The 14,057-nt window shown below is 44.0% G+C and overlaps 1 protein-coding gene across 3 annotated transcripts in view; it reads left to right on the top strand.

Moving 5' to 3' along the window:
• The window catches only part of LOC121277892 (cullin-9), a 301,897-nt gene that overhangs the window by 266,773 nt on the left and 21,067 nt on the right, over positions 1-14,057 (top strand). For all 3 annotated transcript variants that reach the window (XM_041187673.1, XM_041187674.1, XM_041187672.1), the window contains exons 32-35: positions 4,014-4,178; positions 6,337-6,500; positions 10,309-10,402; positions 11,473-11,547. In XM_041187673.1, coding sequence (XP_041043607.1) covers positions 4,014-4,178; positions 6,337-6,500; positions 10,309-10,402; positions 11,473-11,547 — 498 coding nt within the window. The remainder of the gene's footprint in view (positions 1-4,013; positions 4,179-6,336; positions 6,501-10,308; positions 10,403-11,472; positions 11,548-14,057) is intronic.

The following is a 14,057-nucleotide window of genomic DNA, read 5'->3' as shown; positions in this document are numbered from 1 at the left end:
CTGAATCCCAGGAGCAGTGTCTCTGTTTGTGGTGAATCCCGGGAGCGGTGACTCTGTTTATAGGAACTCCAGGAGTGGTGTCTCTGTGGTGAATCCCAAGAGTGATGTCTCTGTTTGTTCTGAATCCTGGGAGCAGTGTCTCTGTTCTCTGAATCCCGGGAATGGTGTCTCTGTTTGTTCTCTGAATCCTGGGAGCGGTGACTCTTGATTGTTCTGAATCCCGGGAGCAGTGGCTCTGTTTGTTCTGAATCCCGGGAGCGGTGTCTCTGTGTCTCTGTTTGTTCTCTGAATCCCGGGAGCAGTGACTCTGTTTGTTCTGAATCCCGGGAGCGGAGACTCTGTTTGTTCTGAATCCCAGGAGCGGTGTCTTTGTTTGTTCTGAATCCCGGGAGCGGTGTCTCTGTTTGTTCTCTGGGTCCCGGGAGCAGTGACTCTGTTTGTTCTGAATCCCGGGAGTGGTGACTCTGTTTGTGGTGAATCCCAGGAGCGGTGTCTTTGTTTGTGGTGAATCCCGGGAGCGGTGACTCTGTTCTGAATCCCAGGAGCGGTGTCTCTGCTTGTGGTGAAACCTGGGTGCGGTGACTCTGTTCTGAATCCCAGGAGCAGTGTCTCTGTTTGTGGTGAAACCTGGGTGCGGTGACTCTGTTCTGAATCCCAGGAGCAGTGTCTCTGTTTGTGGTGAAACCTGGGTGCGGTGACTCTGTTCTGAATCCCAGGAGCAGTGTCTCTGTTTGTGGTGAATCCCGGGAGCGGTGTCTCTGTGGTGAATCCTGGGTGCGGTGACTCTGTTCTGAATCCCAGGAGCGGTGTCTCTGCTTGTGGTGAAACCTGGGTGCGGTGACTCTGTTCTGAATCCCAGGAGCAGTGTCTCTGTTTGTGGTGAAACCTGGGTGCGGTGACTCTGTTCTGAATCCCAGGAGCAGTGTCTCTGTTTGTGGTGAATCCCGGGAGCGGTGTCTCTGTGGTGAATCCTGGGTGCGGTGACTCTGTTCTGAATCCCAGGAGTGGTGACTCTGTTCGTGGTGAATCCCAGGAGTGGTGACTCTGTTTGTGGTGAATCCCAGGAGCGGTGTCTCTGTGGTGAATCCCAGGAGCGGTGTCTCTGTGGTGAATCCCAGGAGCGGTGTCTCTGTTTGTGGTGAATCCCAGGAGTGGTGTCTCTGTGGTGAATCCTGGGTGCGGTGACTCTGTTCTGAATCCCAGGGGTGGTGACTCTGTTCGTGGTGAACCCCAGGAGTGGTGACTCTGTTTGTTCTCAATCCCGGGAGCAGTGACTCTGTTCATGGTGAATCCCAGGAGTGGTGACTCTGTTTTTCCTGAATCCTGGGAGAGGTGTCTCTTTTTGTTCTCTGAATCCTGGGAGCAGTGACTGTTCCGAATCCCAAGAGTGGTGTCTCTGTTTGTGGTGAATCCCAGGAGCGGTGTCTCTGTGGTGAATCCCGGGAGCGGTGTCTCTGTTTGTGGTGAATCCCGGGAGTGGTGTCTCTGTTTGTGGTGAATCCCACAAGTGATGTCTCTGTTCTGAATCCCAAGAGCGGTGTCTCTGTTTGTGGTGAATCCCGGGAGCAGTGTCTCTGTTCTGAATCCCAGGAGTGGTGTCTCTGTTTGTGGTGAATCCCGGGAGCGGTGTCTCTGTTCTGAATCCCAGGAGTGGTGTCTCTGTTTGTGGTGAATCCCAGGAGCGGTGTCTCTGTGGTGAATCCCGGGAGTGGTGTCTCTGTGTTGAATCCCGGGAGTGTTGTCTCTGTTTGTTCTCTGAATCCCAGGAGTGGTGTCTCTGTTTGTGGTGAATCCAGGCAGTGGTCTCTTTGTTTGTAGTGAACTCCAGGATTGGTGTCTTTGTGGTGAATCCCGGGAGCGATGTCTCTGTGGTGAATCCCGGGAGTGGTGTCTCTGTTTGTGGTGAATCCCGGGAGCGATGTCTTTGTTTGTAGTGAACTCCAGGATTGGTGTCTCTGTGGTGAATCCCGGGAGCGGTGTCTCTGTGGTGAATCCCGGGAGTGGTGTCTCTGTTTGTGGTGAATCCCGGGAACGGTGTCTTTGTTTGTAGTGAACTCCAGGAGCGGTGGTGTCTCTGTGTTGAATCCCGGGAGCGGTGTCTCTGTTTGTTCTGACTCCCGGGAGCCTGTTAACCGTGTTGATCACAAATCCCAGGATTCAGTTTATGCTGAATCCGTGAGTGGTGCATCTGTTGATACCAAATTCCAGGAGTGGTAACTCTGTGGTGAATCCTGGTGTTGTTTGTTGTGTACTGAATCCCAAGCACACTGATTCTCAGCTGAATCCCTAGAGCGGTGACTGTGTGCTGTCACTTCCCATTCCTTCCAGTTCTACACAAGCACAAGTATTATGATGTAGTAGTGCTTTGCATTCAGCATTCTTGGAGAAATTTTAGTAGCAAATGGTTTGGTCCAAGATGTTTGTCGTTTTTTGACGCATCCCCATGACCTCTAATCTCTATCCCCTGGACCTTACCAGTATTTCATTCAGTCCTTCTGTTTTGTCATGTTCGTACTCAGTACTGCATTTGCCATTCACCAGAAACTCAACTGGAACAGCCATATAAATACTGTGGCTATAAGAGCAGGTCAGAGGCTAGGAATCATGCAACGACTAACTCACCACTTGAATCCCCAAAGCCTGTCCACCATCTACGAGGCACAAGTCAGGAGTGTGATGGAATACTCTCCACTTGCCTGGGTGAGTGCAGTTCCCACAATGCTCAAGAAGCTTGACACCATCCAGGACAAAGCAGCCCACTTGACTGGCACCCTATCCACCACCTTCAACATCCACTCCCTCCAACTCCACTGTCATTCTACAATCCTTTCTACTATCTGCAAGGAGAAAGGCATCAGGCACATGGAACACAGCATTTCTGCATTCCCCTCCAAGCCACTCACCATCCTGACTTGGAAATATATCGCTGTTCCTTCACTGTCACTGAGTCAAAATCCTGGAACTCCCTCCCTAACAGCACTATGGGTGTACCTACACCACATGGACTGCAACGGTTTAAGAGGGCAGCTCACCACCATCTTCTCAAGGGCAACTAGGGATGGGCAATAAATGCTGGCCCAGCCAGCGATGCCCACATCCTGTGAATGAATAAGTAAGAAAAGTAGTCTTCCTGGATCCTTGTACCTTTTGTTGGAGTGCTGTTAAACTTCACTTCGAGACTCACACCCAAAACTTTAATTTGTGTCCCTTGGTTGTTGATAAGTAGAGGTTATGCCCTATGGTTTATTTGTTTATTAATTAATATGTATTTATGAATTTATTGAGACTTGTCTGCACATTTTTGCATGCCCTGAATAGCTGAGCATGAGTAAAGTAGTCTCCGAAGCTTTCTGAAAGGGATGTTTGATTTCTGCTGGTATGAAGCACCACCACCTTTGGGAAAGATGGTGGTGTAGTAGTAATATCACTGCACCAGTAATCCCGAGGCCCAGCCTAATACTCTGGGGACATGGGTTCAAATCTCACCATGCCAACTAGTAGAATTTAAGTTCAATAAATAAATCTGGAATATAAAGCTCGCCTCAGTAATGGTGACCTTGAAACAGTCATTGTTTGTTATAAACAGGAATCTGGTTCACTAATGTCCTTTAGAGAAGGAAATCTGCCAATTTTACCTAATCTAGTCGACATGTGATGTAGTGGACACAGCAATGTGGTGGACTCTGAACTGCCCTCTGAAATGGCCTAGCAAGCCACTCAACTCAAGGGCAATCAGAGATGGGTAACAAGTGCTGGCCTTGCCATGACACCCACATACCATGAAAGAATGAAGAAAAACAAATCTTGCAAGTCTGTAGTAAATGGAAGTCTTGATTTGAAAATATAAATCAGTGTACCAGTATTTACAGATATCAGTAAGACAGAGCATCACCTAAAAGTTGCAGAAGCTCAATAGGGGTGAATTAAATGTTAGGTGATATTGTTACATAGTGGTCTGGGACTGCTGCCCCTAAGGTAGTAAACTGTTGGTGCGTTCTCTTCTCTTCCTACAGTATTTTAAAACGCTGCTGCGAGGATATGTGGAATGCTGTTCAAACCTAACTTGGTGCACCAATCCGCAGGGCTGTGATCAGATTCTCTGTAAGGAGGGGATAGGCAGTGTTGGCACCTGTTCCAAGTGCTGTTGGTCCTCTTGCTTCTCCTGTAATTTCCCGGAGGTAAATATGTCATATAAATGCTCTCTCTCTCTCTGAAATCTAGACTCATTCTCCAGTGCTACAATGGGAGAGTGCTGCATTGTTACAGGTGCTGTATGTTGGATGAGAAGTTAAGCGGAGGCCACATCTGCCCCCTTAAGTTGAAGTTAAAGATCTCTTTTGAAGAAGAGCAGGGGAGTTCTCCCGATAGTCAAGCCAATACTGATCCCTCAATTAATATCTCTAAATCAGTTTATCTGTTTTTTTAATCACGTTGATGTTTGTGGGACTTTGCAGTGCATAAATTAGCAGTAGCCAACTTTGTACATTATAACAATACTTCAGAAGTTCTTCATTGGCTGTAAAGTGGTTTGGGATGGCCAGTGGTTGTGAAAAGAGCAATATAAATGCAACTGCTGCCCCCCTGGTAAGTTCTCCCTTTGTGTGGTCATAGGTACTGAGTGGTACATACTTGTAATGCTGCCTTTGATCCGGACACTAACAACTGTATAATTGCGCAAGTGTGAAATTGTCCATTTTGGCAGGAGGAATAAAAAAAAAAAGCATATTATCTAAATGGTGAGGGACTGCAGAGCTCAGATTCAGAGGGATCTGGGTGTCCTAGTGCATGAATCACAAAAGGCTAGTATGCAGGTACAGCAAGTAATTAGGAAAGCTAATAGAATGTTATCATGTATTGTGAGGGGAATTGAATACAAAAATAGGAAGGCTATACTTCAGCTGTATAGGGCACTGGTGAGATCACACTTGGAGTGCTGTGTACAGTATTGGTCTCCTTATTTAAGGAAGGATGTAAATGCATTAGAAGCAGTTCAGAGAAAGTTTACTAAACTAATACCAGGAATGTGCAGGTTATCTTATGAGGAGAGATTGGGCAGGTTAGGCTTGTATCCACTGAAGTTTAGAAGAATAACTGGTGACTTGATTGAAACATATAAAATCCTGAGGGGTCTTTACAGGAAAGGATGTTTCCTCTTGTGGGAGAATCTAGAACTAGAGCATCACTGTTTAAAAATAAGGGTCTGTCCACTTAAGACAGAGATGAGGAGGATTTTTTTCTCTGAGGGTAGAGTGTCTTTGGAACTCTTGACCTCTGAGGCGGTGGAAGCAGAATCTTTGAATTGTTTTCAAGGCAGAGCTAGATAGGTTCTTGGAAAACAAGGGGGTGAAAGTTTATCAGGGGTAAGTGAGAGATTACAATCAGATCAGCCATGATCGTATTGAATGTTGGAGCAGGCTTGAAGGGCCGAGTGGCCTATTCCTGCTCCTAGTTTGTATGTTGGTAGTTGTCTGTGTGGGTTGTGAGCACTTTTCTTCTCTTTTGAGAATGACTGTTGTCGGCCTGGTGACACTGAGGGTAAAGCTGCAGTTTGGACTCAACTATGTAGGCTGTTGATGAGTTCCATCACTTAGCACATTGTAGTCTCAGGGTTGCTGTGCGTTTCCCTCGAGTCAGCTCAAAATTAAACGTAAATACGCCTTTTTATATCAAAATTGCATTTTCTATTCCTTGTGCTCTGATGGTTTTGACTGTAGTTCTCATTCTCTTAAAGACCACATGTATAGCTTTAAAATGTTCTTCCTCCTTACCTCTTACATTTGCCCAGCTCCCTGCAGACACTAACTTGTGCCAGATTGTAATTCCACAGGAGACTGTTGACCATACTGTACCTCAGCTGAGTTGTCATCCATAATCTGGGGCACAGACAATGAATTCTGATTGGCTTTAACCAGGTGGGCATCATTACTCAGCAACACGCCACTGTATGGTGATGAGAACTGCTAACCCCTGGTTGTCCCTCCTTTAGTTCTGGGGAATTGGCACAATCTACAGAAATGGTAGTCGGAGGGATATTATGGAGGTGCAGGGAGGGGAAGATTTGTGTAAGTAGTGGAGAGAAGGAGGAGTGTGGGGACTCAGTTTGTGGGACGCTGTCACTGGTCCAATTGGAGCAGCTTCTCTGTTGAAATTTCGAGCATTTTCCTGGGATTTTAACTTATGAATTTGTATTGGTCAGTACCCTGCTGATGATGCTGTGTTGCATTCAGAGGCCATGCCGAGCTCAGCTGTGTGATTTTTTTTTTAGTATTTAGATCCTGGAGTCATGGGCCCTAGATTCAAACTCTGATCTTGCACCCCCTGCCTTGTTTATTTTAGGCACACTATCCTGCCAGCTGCAGCCACATGTCCCAGTGGATGGATGATGGTGGTTACTACGAGGGAATGACAATAGAAGCACAAAGCAAACACCTGGCAAAACTTATCTCCAAACGCTGTCCAAGCTGCCATGCCCAGATTGAGAAGAACGAGGGCTGTCTTCAGTGAGTCTATGTCTTTTTAAATATAAGCTCTTTCATTTTCATAAAAGGAACAGGAGGAGGCAGCCAGACAGTCCCTCGGCCCTGCACAACCATTCAATTAGATTATAGCTGATCTGCAGCTCAACTTCATTTACTTCAAATCCCAATCCCCTTTCCCAATAAGAATCTATGGATCTGTCATGAAAGCTTCAACACGCTCCAGCACCACATGCTTTGTGGGAGAGTTCCACATTTCTATCTGTGTGAATGATTTTGCCTTGCCTCGCTTTAATATAGTAAACAGACAGAAAATGTTGCAAATAACTGACAGGTCCATCTTGTTAAGAAAAAAGACAGACTAATGTTTCAAGGGTAATATGTTAGATATTTCTGATGAAAGGTGGTCCCTGGACTGTTATCCTGCTTTACACTGAAAATCTTGCTTGTTCTGCCAGCATTTTGTTTTTTCAGGTATTTCTTGCCTGTCTCCTCCTACTCTTGCCCTGCTGAAGATATCAGATTTCATGGTAGACACTGCCCTCTGGTGCCTTAACCAAGTGGCAATGATTCCCAGTTACTCAGCCTGCAGTCTAAACAAAAGCAGCACTTTTACTGGTTGTGTATTACCTGTGTGCCCATTGCCAGTAGCACTAAGGTAGCAGTTTCAAAGGAGCTTGCATTTTACTGTAAATACCCAAGACACAATGGGATGACACCAGCCAAGTTGCCATCTCCTGTAATCTGAGCACCTGGATATCAATAGATGTGGTGTGCAATGCCAAGTCCAAGAACTTTTTTCTGTATTTGGACCTTGTCCTCCAATCTATTCTAAAGCTTCCTTGCCTATTGGCAGCCTGTTTCAGTTCATGATATGCAATCTGGGCTTCAGACCTTGTGCCGTATTAGTGGAATAGACCGTGGCTTTTTCAGCAGGTAATCTGCAACACTTTCTTATTATGAGGTGTTTAATGGTTTTGGAGAAAACTAGTGAAACTGATCCGACCCACCTACAAGTGGTTGGGAAATCCAGTGATTATCCCTGAAACAAGGGATGCTTGAATACTCCCCACTTGCCTGGATGAGTGCAGCTTCTACAACACTCAAGAGGCTGGACACCACCCAGGACAAAGCAGCCCGCTTGATTGACACATCCACAAACATTCATTCCCTCCACCACCGATGCACATAGCAGCAATGTGTACTATCTACAAGAAGCACTGCAAGAATTCACCAAGGTTCCTTAGACAGCAACTTCCAAACCCATGACCACTCCCACCTAAAAGGACAAGGGCAGCAGATAGATGGGAACACCACCAACTGGAAGTTCCCCTCCAAGCCACCCATTATCCTGACTTGGAAATATATCACTGTTCCTTCACTGTTGCTGGGTCAAAATCCTGGAACTCCCTTCCTAACAGTACTGTGGGTGTACCTATACCACATGGACTGCAGGGTTCAAGAAGGCAGCTCACCACCACCTTCTCAGGGGCAACTAGGGATGGGTAATAAATGCTGGCCCAGCCAGTGAAGCCCACATCCCGTGAATGAATAATAAAAAAAAATCTGCTGCTCTGTTGTGGTTGGTGAAACTGTAATTTCTGGTTTACTGGGAACTTTGTAACGAATTCTGATTTTTATCAATCTATCAGTTGGCAAATGTGTTCTCTTTCAAATAAAAGGCCACGACCATCAAGATCTTGTAACAGTTGAAAGGAATTCAATAAGAATGGTGCAATAATAAGAGTTAGTTAGATGTTGAGTAACTAAGTTGAGGCACAGTCAAGGTATATTCCATCGAAAGGGAAAGGTAGGGCAAGCAAATCCAGAGCTCCATGGATGAAAAAGGAGATTGAAATTAAGATAAAGAAGAAAAAGTGCACTTATGACAAGTGTCAGATAGAAAACCAAGAAGAATACAGGAGGTTCAGAGGGAAGGTGAAAAAACATATGAGAAGCGAAGAGGGATTATGAGAAAAGACTGGCAGCCAACATAAAGAGGAATCCCTAAGTCTTCTATAGGCATATAAATAGTAAAAGGGTGGTAAAAGGTGGAGTAGGGCCGATTGGGGTCCTAAAAGGGAATTTACACTTAGATGGAGGGGCCATGGCTGAGGTATTAAAAAAATACTTTGCATCTGTCTTTACCAAGGAAGTAGATACTACCCAAGCCATGAAACTTTGTCACTAGAAGGGTTCAAAATTGATAAAGAGGAAGTGTTGGATCGACTGTCGGTATTTAAAGTTGACAAGGCACTGGGACCGGATGAAATACGTTCAAAGATATTGAAGGAAGTGAGAGTAGGAATTGCAGGGGCACTAGCCATAATCTTTCAGTCTTCCCTAGACTCAGGAGAGGTGCCAGAGGACTGGAGAATTGCAAACATTATGCCCTGTTCAAAAAAGGTTGTAAGGATAAGCCCAGCAATTACAGACCAGTCAGTTTAACTTCAGTGGTGGGCAAGATTCTAGAAATAATTATTCAGGTTAGAATTTGTAGCCACATGGAAAAATATGGGTTGCTAAGGAAGAGCCATCATGGATTTCTAAAGGGGAAATCTTGTTTAGCTAACTTGCTGGAGTTTTTAGAATAGAACAGAAAAGACTGATGAGGGTAATGCTGTTGATGTGGTGTACATGGACTTCCAAAAGGCATTTGACAAAGTGCCACACAACAGGCTTGTGAGAAAAGTTATTGCTCATGGAATAAAAGAGACAGTAGCAACGTGGATAAAAAATTGGCTGAAAAATAGAAAGCAGAGAGTAATGGTCAATGGATATTTTTCGGCCTGGAGGAATGTTTATAGTAGAGTTCCCCAGGGGTCGGTATTGGGACCCTTGCTGTTCCTGATATATATTAATGATCTAGATCTTTATGTGCAGGGGACAATTTGCAGACGATATGAAACTTGGAGTGTTGTAAACTGCGAGGAGGACGGTATGGAACTTCAAGAGGACATAGACAAATTGGTGGAGTGGGCAGATAGGTGGCAAATGCAGTTCAGTGCGGAGAAGTGTGAGGTGATGCATTTTAGTAGGAAGAACATGGACAAACAATATAAAATAAGGAGTAAAATTTTGAAAGGGGGTGCAAGAACAGAAAGACTTGGGTGTATATGTGCATAGATCATTGAAGGTGGCAGGACAGGTGAAGAGAGCAGTTAATAAAGCATATAGTCTCCTGGGCTTTATTAATAGGGGCATAGAGTACAAGAGCAGGGAGGTTATGCTGAATTTATATAAGATACTCATTAGACCTCAGCTGGAATATTGTGTACAGTTCTGGGCACCACACTATAGGAAGGATGTGAACGCATTGGAGAGAGTGCAGAGGTTTACAAGAATGGTTCCAGGGATGAGAAACTTCAGCTATGAGGATAGATTGGAAAGGCTGGGACTGTTCTCTGCTGACAGGAGAATTGATAGAGATGTTCAAAATCATGAGGGGGCTGGGCAGAGTAGTTAGGGAGAAACTGTTCCCACTCGTAAAAGGATGGAGAACGAGAGGGCACAGATTTAAAGTGATTTGCAAAAGAAGCAAATGTGACGTGAGAAAAACTTTTTCACACCACGAATGGTTCGGGTCTGGAATGTACTGCCTGGAAGTGTGATGCAGGCAGGTTCAATCGAGGCATTCAAGAGGGCATTAGATGATTATTTGAATTGAAACAATGCAGGGGTACAGGGAAAAGGCAGGACAATGGCACTAGGTCATAATACTCATTTGGGGAGCTGGTGCAGACATGATGGGCCCAATGACCGTCAGTGCCGTTAAGACTCTTGATCTTGTCTTGTTCATCTAATTAAGGACTCCATTTTGAATCTTTTACAGCATGACTTGTGCCAAGTGTAATCATGGATTTTGCTGGCGGTGTCTGAAGCCATGGAAACCGACACACAAAGATTACTATAACTGCTCAGCTATGGTGAGATCAAACGCTGTTAGAACTTGTTGAGTTGCAGTAACACCAGAAATGTTTTTTAGACATATATGTGTGGGTGGGGGCTGTTGTGAGTGAATAGTTCATTTTTGAATGTTGTGGCACTGAACTTTGGGCCTTGTAATGATTGAACATTTCCAAATTTTAAAAAATATTTTTGATTATTTTGTTTCTAATGTATATATTTAGATTGTTTACTTTTTATTTATTTCTTCAATGGTACTTTTCTCTCCTCTTCTGCTTCCTCCATTGGAAGGTGTTGTTTAATACTACAGAATGGCTCCAATAGTTCTGCAATCATTCTGCTATCTGGCCCAAGTGGCTATTCTTCAGTGAGTGTTCAACTCTGGAAAGCATCACAGCAGAGCTTTGTTCTACCCTTGCCTAGATAATACCCAGGAGTGGAATACTGGCTGGTGTCTCTTTCCCTGGTCCAAAGCCCACCCACTAATCCCATTAAAGCTCCCAACAACTTATTTCTTAGATTAACTAACTCAATAGAAGTAAGCAATCAAATCCAGTGTCCTCCTGGTTTTTTCTGTATAATATGAAGCCATGCTACACGGTACACTTACCAATGGAGACATTGTGAGCTGCCATTTGTAGGAGAAAACTGGATAGCCTTTAGGGGTATTGTATTCTATTAATGTGCTATGTCACTGTCTAGTGATCATATTTACATCTAATTCTTTGGCTGGTGACTTCTTATTTACATTGGGCTCTCGAGGGCTCCCCCACCACAACAGCCAAATTTATTTCTGCTGTTACTCCACTAACTTCATGAGAGGAAGTGGGGGATTCTGCACAGGGATTTTCTAAGCTGCAGTCAGTATGTTTAACTTGTGTAGATAAGGAAGGGGAAAGATGAGGTAAATCTAGAGGTGATCAGGCAACACCAGGTTCAGCTTTTTGGAGGCTGACAGTTGTGTAGAGAGGAGAAAGAATAACTTTCAACGCTGAGATTCTCTGTTGTATCCTCCAGTCTGTCGGGCACTCTTCAATAGAAGTGTTTTTAAATGGAGCTTTAAGTACTAAATGATTGTGTCTTTACATAGGTCAGTAAAGCAGCACGGCAAGAGAAGCGGTTTCATGATTATAACGAACGATGCACTTTTCACCATCAGGCACGGGTGAGCACACGGAGCTTCTGTCCATATCCTGTTTGAAACAATGTCCGTGTTACTAACTCCGTATTAAAATTCTCACTTAAAATGGGAAACTGCGGCTGCAGAGGCCTCTAGAGTGGTAGATTGATTTCTGACATGTTTCTGATAAAGCTTTGTCTAGATGGCAGTCGTTTAATGAATCTGTCTCATGGCTAATGGAATATTGTTCTTTATCTCAAGGGGGCTAGAGGATAAAAGTGAGGAAATGATGCTACAGTATAGAGCCTTGTTCAGACTGTATCTGGAATAGGGAATGGATTATAAAAATAGGGAAGTCTTGCTAAAATATACAAGGCACTGGTTAGACCACACCTAGAATACTGTGAACAGTTTTGGTCCCCTTATCTAAGGAAAGATATACTGGCATTGGAGGCAGTCCAGAGGAGGTTCACTAAGTTGCTCCCGGATGTGGAGGGATTTTCTTATGAGGAGAGGTTGAGTAGGTTGGGCCTGTACTCATTGGAGTTTAGAAGAATGAGAGGTGACCTTATTGAAACATATAAGATTCTTAGGGGGCTTGACAGGGTAGATGCTGAGAGGTTGTTTCCCCTTGTGGGAGGGTCTAGGACCAGAGGGCATAATCTCAGAGTGAGGGGTCGCCCATTTAAAACAGAGATGAGGAAGAATTTCTTCTCTCAGAGGGTAGTGAATCTGTGGAATTCTTTACTGCAGAGGACTGTAGAGACTGGGTCTTTAAGTATATTCAAGGCTGAGATAGACAGATTTTTAATCAGCAGGTCTGGCAGCATCTGCGGAGAGGAATACAGTTAACATTTCGAGTCCGTATGACTCTTCAACAGACTCTTCTGTTGAAGAGTCATACGGACTCGAAACGTTAACTGTGTTCCTCTCTGCAAATGCTGCCAGACCTGCTGAGTTTTTCCAGGTATTTTTATTTTTGTTTTGGATTTCCAGCATCCGCAGTTTTTTGCTTTTATCAGATTTTTAATCAGTCAGGGAATCAAGGGTTATGGGGAAAAGACAGGAAAGTGGAGTTGAGGATTATCAGATCAGCCATGATCTCCTTGAATGGTGGAGCAGACTTGATGGGCCAAATGGCCTACTTCTGCTCTTACATCTTATAGTCTTATTAACCTGCCTATATCTCTTTGCAGTCTCTCTGGGTCCTCCCCACAGCTTACCTTCTGATTATATGGCTTATGGTCTAAAGTGCAATGCCTGAACTGAATAGTTACTCCAGACAGAGTTTGAAATAAAGGCCAACATTCCATTTGCCTTCCCTATTACCTGATGAACTTGTATGTTAGCTTGTTGGGATTCATGCACGAGGAACCCAAATCCCTCCTTGCTGTAGCTTTCTGCAGTCTTTCTCTGTTTAAATAATATTCAGCTCCTCTATTCTTCCTGCCAAAATGCATAACCTCACATTTTCCCACATGTTCTATCTGCCAAGTTTTTTTATTCATTCACGGGATGTGGGTTTCACTGGCTGGACCAGCATGTATTGCCCATCTCATGGGCAACTAGGGATGGGCAATAAATGCTGGCCCAGCCAGCAAAGCCCACATCCCGTGAATGAATAAAAGAATTAACCTATCTATACCCTCTGCAGATTCTTTATGTCATCCTTACCACTTGATTTCCCACCTATTTTTGTGTCATTTCCAAACTTGGCAAAAGTACATTCGCTTCCCTCATCTAAGTCATTAATATTTATTGTAAATAATTGTGGCCCCAGCACTGATCCCTGTGGCACTCCACTAATTACTGGTTGCCATCCTGAAAATGTACCCCTTATCCCAACTCTCTGTCTTCTATTAGTTAGCCAATCCTCTATCCATGCTAATATACTACTCCTAACGTCAAGACTGTTATCTTATTAAGTAGCCTTATGTGTGGAACCTTATCAAACACCTTTTGGAAATCCAAATATATTACATCTACTGGTTCCCCTTTATCTATCCTGCTTGATACCTCCTCAAAGAATTCTAATAAATTTGTTAGGCATGATTTCCCTTTCATGAAGCCATGCTGACTATTCTTGATTATATTATGCATTTCTAAGTGCTCTGCTATTACATCCTTTATAATAGACTCTAACATTTTCCCAATGATGGATGTTAAACTAACTGCTTATAGTTACCTGCATTTTCTCTCCCTCACTTTTTGAATAAGGGCCTTACATTGGCAGTTTTCCAATCTTCTTGGACTTTTCCAGAATCTAAGGATTCTTGGTGGATTACTACCTGTGCATTCACCATTTGTGTAGCTACTTCCTTTAATATCCTAGGATGCAACCCATAAGGTCCAGGGGACTTATCGGCCTTTAGCCCCATTAGTTTCTCCAGTACTTTTTCTTTAGCGATAGTTATTGTATTTATTTCCTTCCCCCTCCTGCCCTTTTTCCCCTTGATTATTTAGTATTTTTGGAATGCTATTAGTGTCTTCTACCGTGAAGACTGATGCAAAGTATTTATTCAACTCCTCTGCTGTTTCTTGGTTCCCCATTATTA

Source organism: Carcharodon carcharias, chromosome 5 (assembly GCF_017639515.1).
Source record: "Carcharodon carcharias isolate sCarCar2 chromosome 5, sCarCar2.pri, whole genome shotgun sequence".
Taxonomy (NCBI): domain Eukaryota; kingdom Metazoa; phylum Chordata; class Chondrichthyes; order Lamniformes; family Lamnidae; genus Carcharodon; species Carcharodon carcharias.
This window is presented reverse-complemented; position numbering and strand designations above follow the sequence as displayed.